At 39.3% G+C, this 14,243-nt stretch overlaps 1 protein-coding gene across 1 annotated transcript in view; it reads left to right on the forward strand.

Annotated features, from left to right (window-relative positions):
- The first annotated feature begins 879 nt into the window (after nt 1-879).
- Nucleotides 880-14,243, forward strand: part of LOC131217030 (F-box protein SKIP1-like) — a 36,450-nt gene continuing 23,086 nt past the window's right edge. The window contains exon 1 of the mRNA XM_058211715.1: nt 880-1,320. Coding sequence (XP_058067698.1) covers nt 944-1,320 — 377 coding nt within the window. The 5' untranslated portion in view covers nt 880-943. The remainder of the gene's footprint in view (nt 1,321-14,243) is intronic.

Genomic DNA, 14,243 nt, shown 5'->3' on the forward strand with positions numbered 1-14,243 from the left:
ATATTGTTTGTCAAACATATTTATATTCTTAATTAGCATAAGCTAAAATAAGCTATTTATAAATAGAGGTGTACATGAGTTGAACCGAGTGAAGACTAGCACAGCTCGACTTGGCTTGGCCACTAGCTGACCTCAACTTGAACTCGGCTTAACTCAGTCCTCAAGCCTAATTGGCCAGCTCGACTTGGTTCGGTTAGTAGCTCGGGCCAGCTCAAGCCGAGTTCGAGCCTATGCAGCATTTTCATAAACACATGGAGTACACTTTCAATTTCTCACTATATGTAAAACAGTAGCAATGGTTTACGAATATTTTCTCAAAAACCTTTTATGCAACATCAAAATCAAGAAAAAAAGATTATTTCATCAAACACATTACAGGTATTTTATCCACGCTGTTCATAATTTTTGTTAAATCATTTTAAGATATGAGACTAAAAATGAATCAGTACACAGCTCTAGTGGACCACACCAAAAGAAGCTGCATTGATAATGACACTCACCGATGAAACCTTTCTAAGGGCCACTGTGATGGTCTTTTACTTAGTCAGCACTACACCAAAATCATGTATACAGAGATGAAGTGAAAAAATAAATATCAGCTTTATCCGAAGCTTCTACGGTTCACAGCAAGTTTTTGCCGTTCAATCCTCACTTTGTGGTCCCCTTAAGCCCTGTAGCCTCATTTTTTTGGCTCGTACCTTAACATGATCTGATGAAAAGCGTGGAAAAAACACTTACATCACGGTGGGCCCCACAGAACCCTGCCCGGACGGATTAGGACGCAATCCGCGTCCTTTAGTACTGCAGTATTTTCGCGATTAATGGAAAAATGGCCCAATGTTCAGAAAAAAAAACCCCGCGCACACTATGCAAAACCTCGGGTCGAGTATCTCTCTTCCATATATAAGACGCAGGAATTGAGATTCAATCGAAAACGGATATCATGGAGAAAAGCGATGACGGAGAAGGGAAAATGGGAGCGAAAGAAATCGAGAATCATCGAGACTGGGCCGATCTCACACACGTGTGCCTGATAAATGTGCTGTCGAGGGTGGGCCACGAGGACAGATGGAAGGGGCCTATGCTTGTGTGCAGATCCTGGCTCCACGCGTCCAAGGATCCTTCCCTCTTTTCCACCTTCGATCTCGAGCCCAGATTCCAGTCCACTACGTCCGAGGACTCCCCTCTCTGGTGGCGCCCTGACTTCGAGGCCAAGATCGATGGCATGCTCCGATCTGCCGTTGATTGGAGCGAAGGTAGGATCGAGGAGATCCGCGTCAGGCACTGCTCCGATCGATCTCTCGCCTTCGCTGCCGAAAGGTAGGGTTGCTATTCATCTCTCTCCAATTTCGTACCTAATTTCCTTATCTCGTCTCCTGCACTTAAACTGGACATAGTAATCCAGGCCGTTGGTTGGTGGGACCCACCATGGCTATACTCATCCAGTTCGTGGGCCTTGCCACATTCGACACCGACCATTCTGACTTTCATTTCTACCATCAATTTGTTGGCAAGGTCGGACGGTTAAGATCATCCAACCAGGGCATTCCTGGTGAAAGGTCTTGATAATGGACCGTGGTACCATCTGTTCAATTTTTGGTGAGTTATTTGATACTCTGGTAGTGTATGACGCTTGATATGCAGGCACTCAGAAATTGTACATGTTGCGTACATTGCTTAAAAGTAAACTAAAATTTGGAACCCAGTGACTGGGACGTGACTTGCCTGTTCCTGTAACCCTAAGCTCTGTGGGGCCCATCATGATGTCTTTGTTAAATCCACTTCATCCATTGGCTGCACACTAGTACATAGTAGTACATGATCTAAAAAATTAAGCAAATTCAAAATTAAAAAAGCGGGCGGATTCAAAACTCTTAAGTGCGCCACATCATATAAACAGCAGCAAAGGAAACTGTTGTAACCTTCTTGGGACCACCATGATGTTTTTATGCCATCCAATCCAGTCATAAGGTGGTTCCTCTGAGATGAAGGGAAAACACAAAAATCAACATCATCAAAAACTTCTGCGCACCCCTCACTCCAAAGAGGTTCCAATGGTTGGCGTTCAATCCTCACTATTCTTGTGGTGTGGCACACTTAAAGATTCGGGATATGAGTCTGGCCAAAGATTGGGAATGATGTGGGTGATCAGAAGATCAACATAATTCACAGCGTGATCCAACCTTGATCATCCAAATTTATTAGATGAAAATGTGTGTGGGTAACAAATCCACACCTTTAGATGGGTATGAGCGAGTGTACGACCAGAGTAGATGGGGTCATCACCGTGATAGTTGTATGTTAAAAAAAAACCTTCATGGATTATCAAATCTCATTCTAGGCATAAATGGAAAATCTCGTTAGAATCCGGATACGGCTCAAGATTGTTTTGCAAAAAGTGGACTTTGCAGTTGGAGCATCCTTTTTCTGAAGAAGAAATTGAATTAGCTATCTTTGTTTTGGGTCATGATAAAACCCCCGGGATCCTATGGATTCCCTCTTGCCTTTTTTTTTTTTCCCCCGTTTTTCTGGAAAGTGGTTAAAAAAGACGTGGTTGAGTTCGTCAAGGGATTCTCGGATCAGTAAATTCTCTCTCATCAACTCGGCCCATCATTTATTGCCCCCCTAAGGTCGAGGGTACAAAAGGATTAAAAGATTTTCGACCGATTAGCCTTGTTGATAGTTCGTAGAAAATTTTGGCTAAGATGCTTGCCATGAGGTTTAGAAATGTGTTGAGTAACATTATTTCCCCTAATCAAGGGGCCTTTGTATCGATTCTCGGTTTAAGGATAAAAAGTCAGGGGTGGTGTGTAGGATTGACGTGAAAAAGGCCCACGACCATATTGTCTGGGATTTTTTGGATTACATGGTGGGTAGAGTGGGATGAGGTCCTAAGTGGAGGAGGTGGATAAAGCTTTACATTAGTTCCCCTCCCTTCTCGGTTCTTGTGCATAGATCCCCAAAAGGCTTCTTTAAGCCGTATAGGGGTCTTCGTCAGAGTGATCCTCTATACCTATATCTTTTTCTTATGTTTGCAGAAGCTTTCATTTGCATCCTTGCCAAAAGTCGAGATTCGGGTTTGATTTCCGGATTTAGAGTGGCTGCCTTGGGGGATTGAGTGTCACATCTCTAGTTTGCCGACGATGCCATCATATTTTGCGATGTGGTCCCGGATATGGTTGAAGATCTTTGGAAGGTGGTTATGTGTTTTGAAGCAGTCTCGGGATTGGCAATCAATGTGGCTAAGAGCGAAATGTTGGGGATCCATTTGCCCAAGGAAGAGCTGTTTGTCTAATGGGGGCCTTTTGAGTGTAAGGCCAGTTCCTTCCCTTCCACGTGTCCGAGTCTTCATTGCGTACAGGGAAGCCAACAAGCATTTGTAGGATAGGGTTATAGACGGTGTTCATATTATCGGCAAAAAATCGATAATATCGCCGATATTATCGGTGTCGCTGGAGTTGCGACACCGAAACTCACTTTTTTCGTTTCTCTTCCTAACATCGGTGAATATTCAGCGATTTTAACGATTTTTAATGTAAAATACAGTTGTCGACCAAAAATCGCGTCTCTGTCAAGGGATAACTGTAGCTGACAACTCCTTCTTGATGATAAAAGGGACGATAATATAGGGAGCTGCGTAAATACCAAAAAAAATCGAGAAAAAAAGGGAAAAAAGAAACTTTTGGAAGTATGTACCTGTAGAATAGGATCGTTGATCGGAATTAATGGGGTGAAAAATATGCGAAATCTTGAGAAATTTGGAGAGATTTTTCGAGTTTTTAGGGTTCCCTTCCGGAACCTCTTCTATCGGCGGCTTTTGCTCGAGTTTTTTTAGGGTTTCGGGTTTTGAAACCCTTTTACAGAATCGGATTGCGTATGAGTTACTCGGTATTGTTTTATCGTGCTGAGTAAACTCAGTTGGGCCTACTGTGAATGTATGTGGGTTATCCACACCGTCCATACGTTTTTCCAGCTCATTTCAGTGGTTGAGCCAAAAATTGAAGAATTCCCAAAACTCAAGTGGACCACACCACAAGAAACAGTGGGGATAATGACTTCCACCGTTGAAACCTCATTAGGGCCCATAGTGATGTTTATTTATCATCCAACCTGTTCATTAGATCACACAGACATGGATGAAGGGAAAACACAAATAAAAGATTGATCCAAATGTTCTGTGGCCCCAAGAAATTTTGGACGGTAGAATTTCAATTCACACTGTTTCCAGTGGTGAGGTCCACTTGAGATTTGGATGTACTTAGTTTTTGGTTTAGAGCCCTAAAATTTTATGTTAAAAAGGATGGACGGAGTGGATAAAATATTTAAATCATGGTGGGCCCCACAGACTTTACTTAGTACGCTTAGCGTGCTAAGTTACTCGGTACGCAATCTGCGTCCCCTTCTATTGCGTCCTACCCCGCTCAGACGGTAATCCGTCCGAGCAAGGCTCTGTGGGGCCCATCATGATGTAAGTATTTTATCCACACCGTTAATTGCTTTTCTTAGATTATTTTAATATCTAATTATGAAAATGAAGTAGGTCCACAACTCCAGTGGACCACACCAAAGGAAGATACAGAGATAATGACACCCACCATTGAAACCTTCCTAAGGGCCACTGTGATGCTTTTTTACCATCCAACCTATTCATAAGGTCATGTAGACGTTGATGAAGTGAAAAAACAAATATCAGCTTGATCCAAAACTTCTCCAGCTCCAAGAAGTTTTTAATGGTGGACGTTCAATCCCCAGTTTGTGGTCCACTTAAGCCTTATACCTGCCTCAGTTTTTGGCTCATATGTTAAAATGATATGAGAAAAATGATGAACGGCGTGATAAAACACTTACATCACGGTGGGCCCCGCAGATCCCTGCCTAGACGGTAATACGTCCGGGCGGGGGTAGGCTGCAATCCGCGTCCCTTTGAGTGAAAGCGGCGGGCGTGCTGACCTCGGTGGCTTAGATGTCACCAAGTTTCGTGGACCCCACCATGATGTATGTGTTATATCCACACGGTCCATCCATTTGGCGAGATCACTTTAGGTCATGAACCCAAAAATTAGACAGATCCAAATCTTGGGTGGGCCACACCATAGAAAGCAGTGGAGACAATGATTCCTATCGTTGAAAACTTCCTAGGGCCCACAATGATCTTTATTTGTCATCCAAGCTGTCCATAAGATTGCATAGTCATCGTTGAAGGTAAAAAACAAAAATTACATTGATCCAAAACTTCTATGGCCCGTAAGAAATTTTCAACGATAGACGTTCAAATTCACACTATTTATTGCGGTGTGGTCCACTTAATCATTGGATATGCTTCATCTTTGGAATCAAGCCCTATAATTATATGGTAAAGTAGATGGACGGAGTAGATAAAAGTATATAAATCAGTGGGCCCCATAGAGTTGACTCGGTCCACATAAAGTATTACATGAACTCATTTTAATTACAATTGGAGTGATTTTGATTATAGTGGGCCCCATAAAGTATTATATAAACTCATTTTGATTACAATTGGAGCGATTTCTCATGGCAACGCATGCTTTTTGAGCCCTATTAAATGAAAACTTATTATTTAATGCATTGTTTTATAATTTTTTTTAATTCCTAAATATGCAAATATGTGTATTTAGGCATGCCCTGAAGTTTTACTGAAAAATTCCATCAATTTCTCCATTTTTCGCCATTTTTCTTCGCATTTCCAGTTATCGGCGATAACGATATTATATCTTTATCTCCGGTCAGCGAAACTTGTAACGATACCGACAACTTGAACACTGGTTATAGAGAGAATAAAAGGTAAGTTATCCAAATGGAAAAGCAGATACCTTTCTTTAGGGGGTGATTAGCTCTCATCAAAGTGGTTTCTCCAACATGCCGCTTTACTTCATGTCGCTTTTTAAATGTCGTCAAGCAGTATGTGCAAGATTCGATAAGCTGAGGAGGGATATTCTATGTAAGGGGAATGTAGATGGTTCCAAGTTTCATCTTATTAGCTGGGAGGAGGCGTGCAAGCTCATCCCCCAGGGAGGTGCTGGTCTTCCGGATCTTCATACTATGAATGTTACTCTATTGGGTAAGTGGTTTTGGCACTTTGGAGTGGAACAAGATGGGTTTTAGCAAGGGATCATTGCCTCAAAATATGGCCTGTAGGAGGGAAGGTGGGAAACCAAGATGTCCTCAAGGTATAGAGCATCCCATGTTTGGAGGGTGGTTATGAACATTAGGGAAGGCTTTCCTAAAGGTATCTCCTTTGTTCTAGGAGACAGTTCTATAATCAAAATTTGGGAAGATTTATGGTGTGGGGAATCTCCTCTTCATTTGGACTTCCCAAACTTAGCACATGTGGCATTGGGAGTGGGTTTATGTGTGATCAATTGCTGCTCTCGGGTGGGCTCCCAGGTGTGTTGGGTCCCGAGATGTAGAAGGAACCTTTCAGATGTTGAGACGGACAAACTCTTTGGCCTTTTGGGCTGGTTGCAGATGTTCACCCTTCTTCCGAGGAAGATTCTTGGGTTTGGAGGGCGCATTCTTCAGGCAAGTTCTTTGTCAAGTCTTTCTATGGTTGCTTTGGCCTCCCTAAGACCCGTCATGTGATGGTTATGTGTATCACTTTTGGTTTTATGGAGTGGCATCGAAAGTGGCTGTCTTCACGTGGCTAGTGGGCTGGAAAAAAGTGTTAACAATAGACAATCTTAAAAAAAGAACCATTGTCATCCAGAATATGTGTTGCTTTTGCTATCATGAATCCATGATGAGGAGTCTAGCGAGCATCTCTTTGTATATTGTCCATTTGCTAGGACCATGTGCTGTCTGATTTGGAAGTGCAGTGGGTCATGTCGTGGTCGGTTCAAGATCTTTTGTGGGCTTGGCATAGAGGTTATAGTGGGTAGTGTGGGAGGGATAGGTGGATGATCGTTTTGTCAGCTGTGTGGTGGGCCTTATGGGGCAAAAAGAACAGAAGGCTATTCCAGAATTCCTCGAGATCTCTCGAGGCGTTTGTCAACTCGATCTTTTTGTCAATTTTGGAATGGATTGTCTATTGTGTTAACCATTAATTGTTGGGTGCCTGTTGGGTGGGATCCTTTTTCTTTTTTCCTTGTATTCTTTTCATGCGTCACTTCGGCTAGTAGGCCTTTAATAAATTTCCATTAATAAAAAAAAGTATGCCTAAGTGAGCCGCAGTGCACTTTGAGAAGATTAGACCAGATAACCGACTCTAATTTCTAGCAACCGTTAGATTCATGGGATCTTGATTTGCTTATAACCTGCCAACACACTAAGATGTTCAAAAAAGGAAGCAGAATGACAGGTGGCGTCATGGGCATTGAGCAAACTCGAATGAGGAGTCATGAAGATTACTGCTCAAGATTGTTTTACATAAAGTGAACTTCAAAGTACGCCTAAGTGAGCCACAATACACTTTGAGAGAAGATTGGATCATATAACCAACCCTGATTCGTAGCAACCGTCGGATTCATGGGAACTTGATTTGCTTATGACTTTGTCAGCGTGCTAAGATGTTCAAAGAATGAAGCGAAACAACATGTGGCATCATGTGCATTGAGTGGATTGTAACGAGGAGTCGTGAAGATTGACGACATCGACGGAAATATGCTCAATTTAAATTCATCTCCAAAAGAAGAGCTAAAGAAGATAAGTGTATTTATTGAGTAAGAGGGTGAGAATTAACATGTTCAAAGCTATTGTCGAAGAAAGACTTAAGAAGCATCAAGCCCATGGATTGGATCTCTAGTGATAGAAAATCGAATTGGAAGCCAAAATTGCAAGACATTTGTGAAGACTTAAAATTATGGATTTTCAAAATTAAGGGAGAGTGTTTTTTTAGGCAGTTAGAAACTGGAAAAGTGTGATGGAGCTAATTTTGGAAATGGAAAGTGAGCTCCCAAGTATGTACTTATTAGTGTTTAGTACATGTCTCCTTGTTATTTGTGTATGCTTTTATTAGTTTTTAGTATAATGTGTATGTCACATATGTTTGTTAATGGGTTGCTATAGGTTACTAGAAACCTAAATTTAGTTGAGAAACTAGAGAATATTCATGTAATTGTACTTTGTATTAGGGATGCTTATCGATTGTAAAAAAGCAAGTACATTAGTGAGAAGAAGAGAAGTATAAACGTGTAGAGAAAGGGTGGTGACATATCGAAGAGAAACTTTTTGTCTTTAGTTGAAAATATAATATTGTTATGTAAGGTCCACCACTTGGTAAATTGCAGAGCTCTGTATATCCTTTAGGTCTGTACATCTTCAAAGCCTTTTATCTCTTCTTATATATTTTACATCGATTGCATAATTAGTTTTATGATTTTTCTTTTGTCGTGCATAAATCTTCGAAGCAGTTACTTTCTGATTCCAACAAATTTATGTTGGAAAATGCAAACCCAACAGGTTTTATGAGAATACCCTAGAAACTAGAAGATTTCCTATTATTGGCACTTTTTTAACTGGTAGAGGTTTTCTAGAGAAAATTTAGGCGGTGCGTTAAAACTATTTTTAGAGACAAATAGGCAATGAAAGTTTGGTACAATTGAAGAAGCTGGATTCAAATTTGTGTGAAGTCATCAATGTTCTCGGTCTTGGTGGGGTGGACGGATCCATGGTTTTGAATATAGGTATCGGGGGGCGTATCGGCCTGACCCAAAACGATATGATACGGGCATCGTGTATCAGTATCAGTCCGTATCGGATTGTATCGGTCGATTTTTTGAAGCCAATGAATTAAGGAAAATATCAGGCGAAAAAAAACAATAAGATATTCAAGAATCAATCATTATATATATATATATATATATATATATATATAAATTTGACAATTATAGGAGTTAGAAACCATAGCTAGAAGATATGTGTAATTACGTGTGCTTTACATCTCAGATAGAACCGGCTAACGTAAAAGAAGCTCTTACTGACGAAAACTGGATTGTTGCGATGCAAGAAGAGCTTAATCAATTTGTTAGAAATGATGTTTGGTATTTAGTTCCAAGACCTAAAGATAAACACATTATCGGAACTAAATGGATTTTCAAAAATAAGTCTGATGAACTTGGTAATATCATTAGAAACAAGGCTAGGCTGGTTGTACAAGGGTATACTCAAATTGAAGGCATCGATTATGATGAGACCTTTGCCCCAGTAGCTCGTCTTGAATCAATCAGACTATTTATATCCATTGCATGCTTTAGAAAGTTCAAAATATACTAAATGGATGTAAAGAGTGCTTTCTTAAATGGTGATTTTCATGAAGAAGTATATGTTGAACAACCAACGGGTTTTGAAGACCCTAAGAATGCTGATCATGTCTATCGCCTAAAAAAGGTTCTCTACGGTTTGAAACAAGCTCCCAAGGCATGGTACGAAAAGTTGACTAAGTTTTTATTGAGTCATAATTTTCTAATGGGAAGTGTTGATAAAACTTTATTTGTTAAGAAACATAATGATCACATTTTATTAGTGCAAATTTATGTTGATGATATAATTTATGGATCTACCTATGCTAACATAACTGTTGAGTTTGCAGATCTCATGAAATCTGTGTTCGAAATAAGCATGGTTCGGGAATTGAATTATTTCCTAGGGTTGCAAGTTAAGCAATAACTTGATGGTTTTTTTATTTCTCAAACCAAATATGTTCTGAGCTTAGTTAAAAAGTTTAGATTTGAGAATGGGAAAAATTTTGATACTCCTATAAGTACTACTTTGAAACTCTCAAAGGACTCTACAGGTAAGAGTGTGGATCCTAAACTATATCGAAGTATGATTGGAAGCTTGCTTTATTTAACTGCAAGTAGACCTGATATTGCATTTAGCGTAGGAATTTGCGCTAGATATCAATCTGACCCTAAAAAGTCACATTTAACTGCTGTTAAGCGGATTATACGATATGTCGCAAGCTTTGCAAATCTGGGTCTTTGGTATCCACATGATACTAGTGTTTAGTTAGCTGGTTACACTGACAGTGATTGGGCTGGTAACATTGATGATAGGAAATCAACCAGTGGTGGTTGTTTCTATGTTGGGAACTATTTAGTTTCTTGGCAAAGTAAGAAACAAAGTTCCGTATCGCTCTTAACTGCTGAAGCTGAATACATTGCAGCAGGGAATGCATGTACTCAGCTTGTATGGATGAAAAGAATGTTAAGCGATTATGGAATTGCATAGGACTATGGTTTTATATTGTGATAATTCCAGTGCAATTAATATATCTAAAAATCCAATCCAGCATTCACGAACCAAGCACATTGACATTAGATATCACTACATTTGTGAATTAGTGGAAGAAAAGACAATTTCTTTAGAATATATTCCGATCGAGACTCTAACTTGTTGACATTTTCACAAAACCGCTCGACAAAAGCAGGTTTTCTAAATTGAAATTTGATCTTGGTATGTGCTATTTGAATTGATTATTCATGCATTTCTGTATCATAATGTATATATATTTGTTATTTTATGTTTAAAATTTTAAATTATATGAAAATTACACATTTTTGGCTGTGCACGACTAGTCAAGTACATACTCGACCAGTCGTGGCACGACCGGTTGAGCATGTACTCGACCAGTCGTGTAGCGCGGGTTAGACCTTTATTTGGGGGAAAAATCCATTTTTCTTTATTATGGGCTTCTTCTCCAACGGGTCCTAGGTCGACCGGTCGAACCCATCACTTTGTTCTTCAAGGTTAGTGCTTTATTTCTATTTTCCTTGTAGATTCAAGTTCATATCACTTCTTTTTCATCTTTGGAGTGATTTATTCTCTTTTTGATTTAAGGTTTTTGGGGTTTTCTTCTTTAAAATCTGATCTTGAGAAAACCCACTACTTTTTGATGCAGCCCGAAAGAACCAAATCGGATATTCTCTTTTTGATGCAGCCCGGAAGAACCAAATCTTTGGGGTTTTCTTCTCTAAAATCTTTGGGGTTTTCTAAAGAATTTACAAAAACTGTAAAATACCTGGATATTCTCTTTTTGATGCAGCCCGGAAGAACCAAATCGGATTAGAAGTTCAACGTAGAAGTTCAATGTCCACACTCACTTATGAAATGGTTCTAGGTTCTAAATTGATTTTAAATTAAATCAAGTTGGGCTAGCTCTATTTGATTTTGATTCCAATAAAAGGGCAAGTCTCAATCCCTTCTTCAAATATGATTGGAATAAAGAATACAAAATCAAATATAACAAAGCTAAATTAAGAGAATATTAAATGAACACAATATAGCTTAAAAAGATGACTAACTTATCTCTCAGAGTGGCGTATTGATTTAGCTTGAATTGAATATGAAACTTTGAAATTTGTGCTTTATTTATAGTTGCAGAAATCGCACTCTCGACTGGTCCTGAGGTCGGCACGACTGGTCGTAGGACTAACAAATTTTTGAAATTTTGAGCGCATAGAATAAAGCCGTTCCACAACTGGTTGTAGGCTCTTCTCGACCGGTCGAGTGACCTCCATAACTGGTCGAGTCCTGTCCACGACTGGTCGTGTAGTATCCGATTTAGTTGCTGGACTTTGAGTCGAGGCTGCAAGACTGGTCGAGCATAGGTCGAGCACTGTTCACACGACCGGTCGAGCAGTCTCCAGGACTGGTTGAGGCTTTAACAAAAATTCCTGAAAATCAGTAACAACCTTAAGACTGGTCGAGCCAGTGCTAGGACTAGTCAAACAAAGTCCAGGACTAGTCGAGAAACAGTCAATGCACTTATAAAGTGACTCAATTTAAATTATGTATTCAAAATGACCTACCCTATGGTCAATCTAGGGTCATTCATACCTTATCCATGATGTATGAACATTGAAACTTCTTTTCCTTCTATTGAAAGTTGATCTTTGAAGTTCATGAAGTTTGAGATCTTTACACATGATGAAGCTTGATCGTGAGACCTTTTGAGGCTTCAACTTAAAGTATATTGAAAAAATACTTTCAAGTTTTTGGCAGCAAGTGCTACATTTTACGTGACCGAGAAAATCTGGGTAAGTTTGACACCAAAAGTGATGAAGGAATATTTTTAGGGTATGCCCTGAATAGTCGAGCGTATCAGGTTCTTAATAAGAGGACCGGTGTTATTCAAGAGTCTATTAATGTGGTCATTGACGATCACTTGAATACACCTGTTTCAAGTTCAGAAAATGATGAAGTACATCTAATTGATCAACCAGATACTTCATGAAGTCAAAATAACTTTGAACTGAGGACTGTTAAAGATCAGTCATGTTGTGTGGAAAAAAAGACAATTTCTTTAGAATACATTCCGACCGAGACTCAACTTGCTGACATTTTCACAAAACCGCTTGACAAAAGCTGGTTTTCTAAATTGAAATTTGATCTTGGTGTGTGCTATTTGAATTGATTATTTATGCATTTCTGTATCATAATGTATATATATTTGTTATTTTATGTTTAAAATTTCAAATTATATGAAAATTGCACATTTTTGGCTGTGTACGACCAGTCGAGTACATACTCGACCAGTCGTGTAGCGCTGGTTTGACTTTTATTTGGGGGAAAAATATCCTTTTTTTCATTATGAGCTTCTTCTCCAAGGGGTCCTAGGTCGACCGGTCGAACCCATCACTTTGTTCTTCAAGGTTAGTGCTTTATTTCCATTTTCCTTGTAGATTCAAGTTCATATCACTTCTTTTTCATCTTTGGAGTGATTTATTTCTTGTTTCTTTGAGGTTTTTGGAGTTTTCTTCTCTAAAATTTGATCTTGAGAAAACCCACTCTACTTCTTTTGCAACCACTTGGTTCCTTGATTTCCTAGTTGCAAATGGAAGGTAGAGGAAAAAGAAAAGTTCCCGTGGTCTTTCAACGTCTAGATCGACACCTATCATAAGGCGCCACCTTCGGTCACCCGAAGATGATCCCTCCTATGTACGAGATACAAGGTTGCGCAATGTAATAGTTGAACGACTTGTTCATGTTGAACATCTTGCTCCGTTTGAAATCCTTCATCTACTCCAATCTGTAGGATGTGATAACATTCTACATTGGGGTGGGCCGGCATACCGGTCCATTGCGCAAGCTATGTATGCATGTATTTCTGATTTTTCAACTGAAAATCTTACTTTTATTATTGCTACTAGAGAAGGTCCAGTTGAAATAGACCGACATTTGATCTCTGGTCTAATGGACATACCTGTTAATGACGAAGGTATTCCCATTAGCACTTTAACAGCTAAACCATCTGAATCAGAAAAACGTATGCTTACTAGAGACTTGTGCAATATAGATGTGCAATGGAGTACTAATGGAAATTCGCTTACTTCAAAGTATTTGTTACCTAGATACAGAGTCCTTCATAGGATATTTATTTCCAATGTGTATCCTCGTTTTGGTAACAAAACTGAACTCACTACTTTCATGGTTCGGATTCTTCGTGCCATTGTTTTTAGAACCAATGTATGTCTTCCTTCTTTAATTTGTCATTGCATCATTCAATTCCGTCTCCATACTGGACACAGTGATATCCCTTTTGCTTATCTGATGACTGTGTTAGCCACTCATTTATACGCGCAAAAAAAAATAAAAATCATGCATCAGTTATCAATATGAACCAGTCAACCTAGTTAAAGAATCATGCACAATGTGAACCAGTCAACCTGGTTAAAGAATCATGCACCAGTTATAAACAAGTCTCCCCCTTACTCCTCTCCCTTGCACAAAGAAGGCTATATGTCTACATGTCCACGATCAACATGCCATATATCATAAACACCATACTCAAGCATGGCAAAATTCTCCCCCTTTGTGTCACAATATGACAAAGGAAGAAATCAATACATGAAACAGGGTATAAAACACAAGGAAGAACAAGTCAAGCAATGAGGAATAATGGATCAAGATAGTCAAGATATTAACTTTATAAGCAAGTAATGTTGATGCAAAATCAACCAACATCAACAGAGTTCTACCAAATACAATCCCACAAACTGAAAGAAAGCTAAGTATCATAAGAGTTATTACAAGCCATATAAGAAAACACTAATCAGATCTTGAAGAAGGAGCAGGTATGGTAGGATCAAGTTTATGAAGTCACTTGTTTAGGCACCTAAGATATTTGCGCATATATTTGAACTGCAAATCATGGGACACATTCATATTCTCTACCTTCTCCTCAAGTGAGCGCAACCGCGCATCAAAGTCAGATGGCTGATAGTCAGGATCATCTGTCGAATCAGACTCGATCTCAAAAAAAATATCATCTATGTTTATGTCATTTG

This window comes from Magnolia sinica, chromosome 10 (genome assembly GCF_029962835.1).
Source record: "Magnolia sinica isolate HGM2019 chromosome 10, MsV1, whole genome shotgun sequence".
Taxonomy (NCBI): domain Eukaryota; kingdom Viridiplantae; phylum Streptophyta; class Magnoliopsida; order Magnoliales; family Magnoliaceae; genus Magnolia; species Magnolia sinica.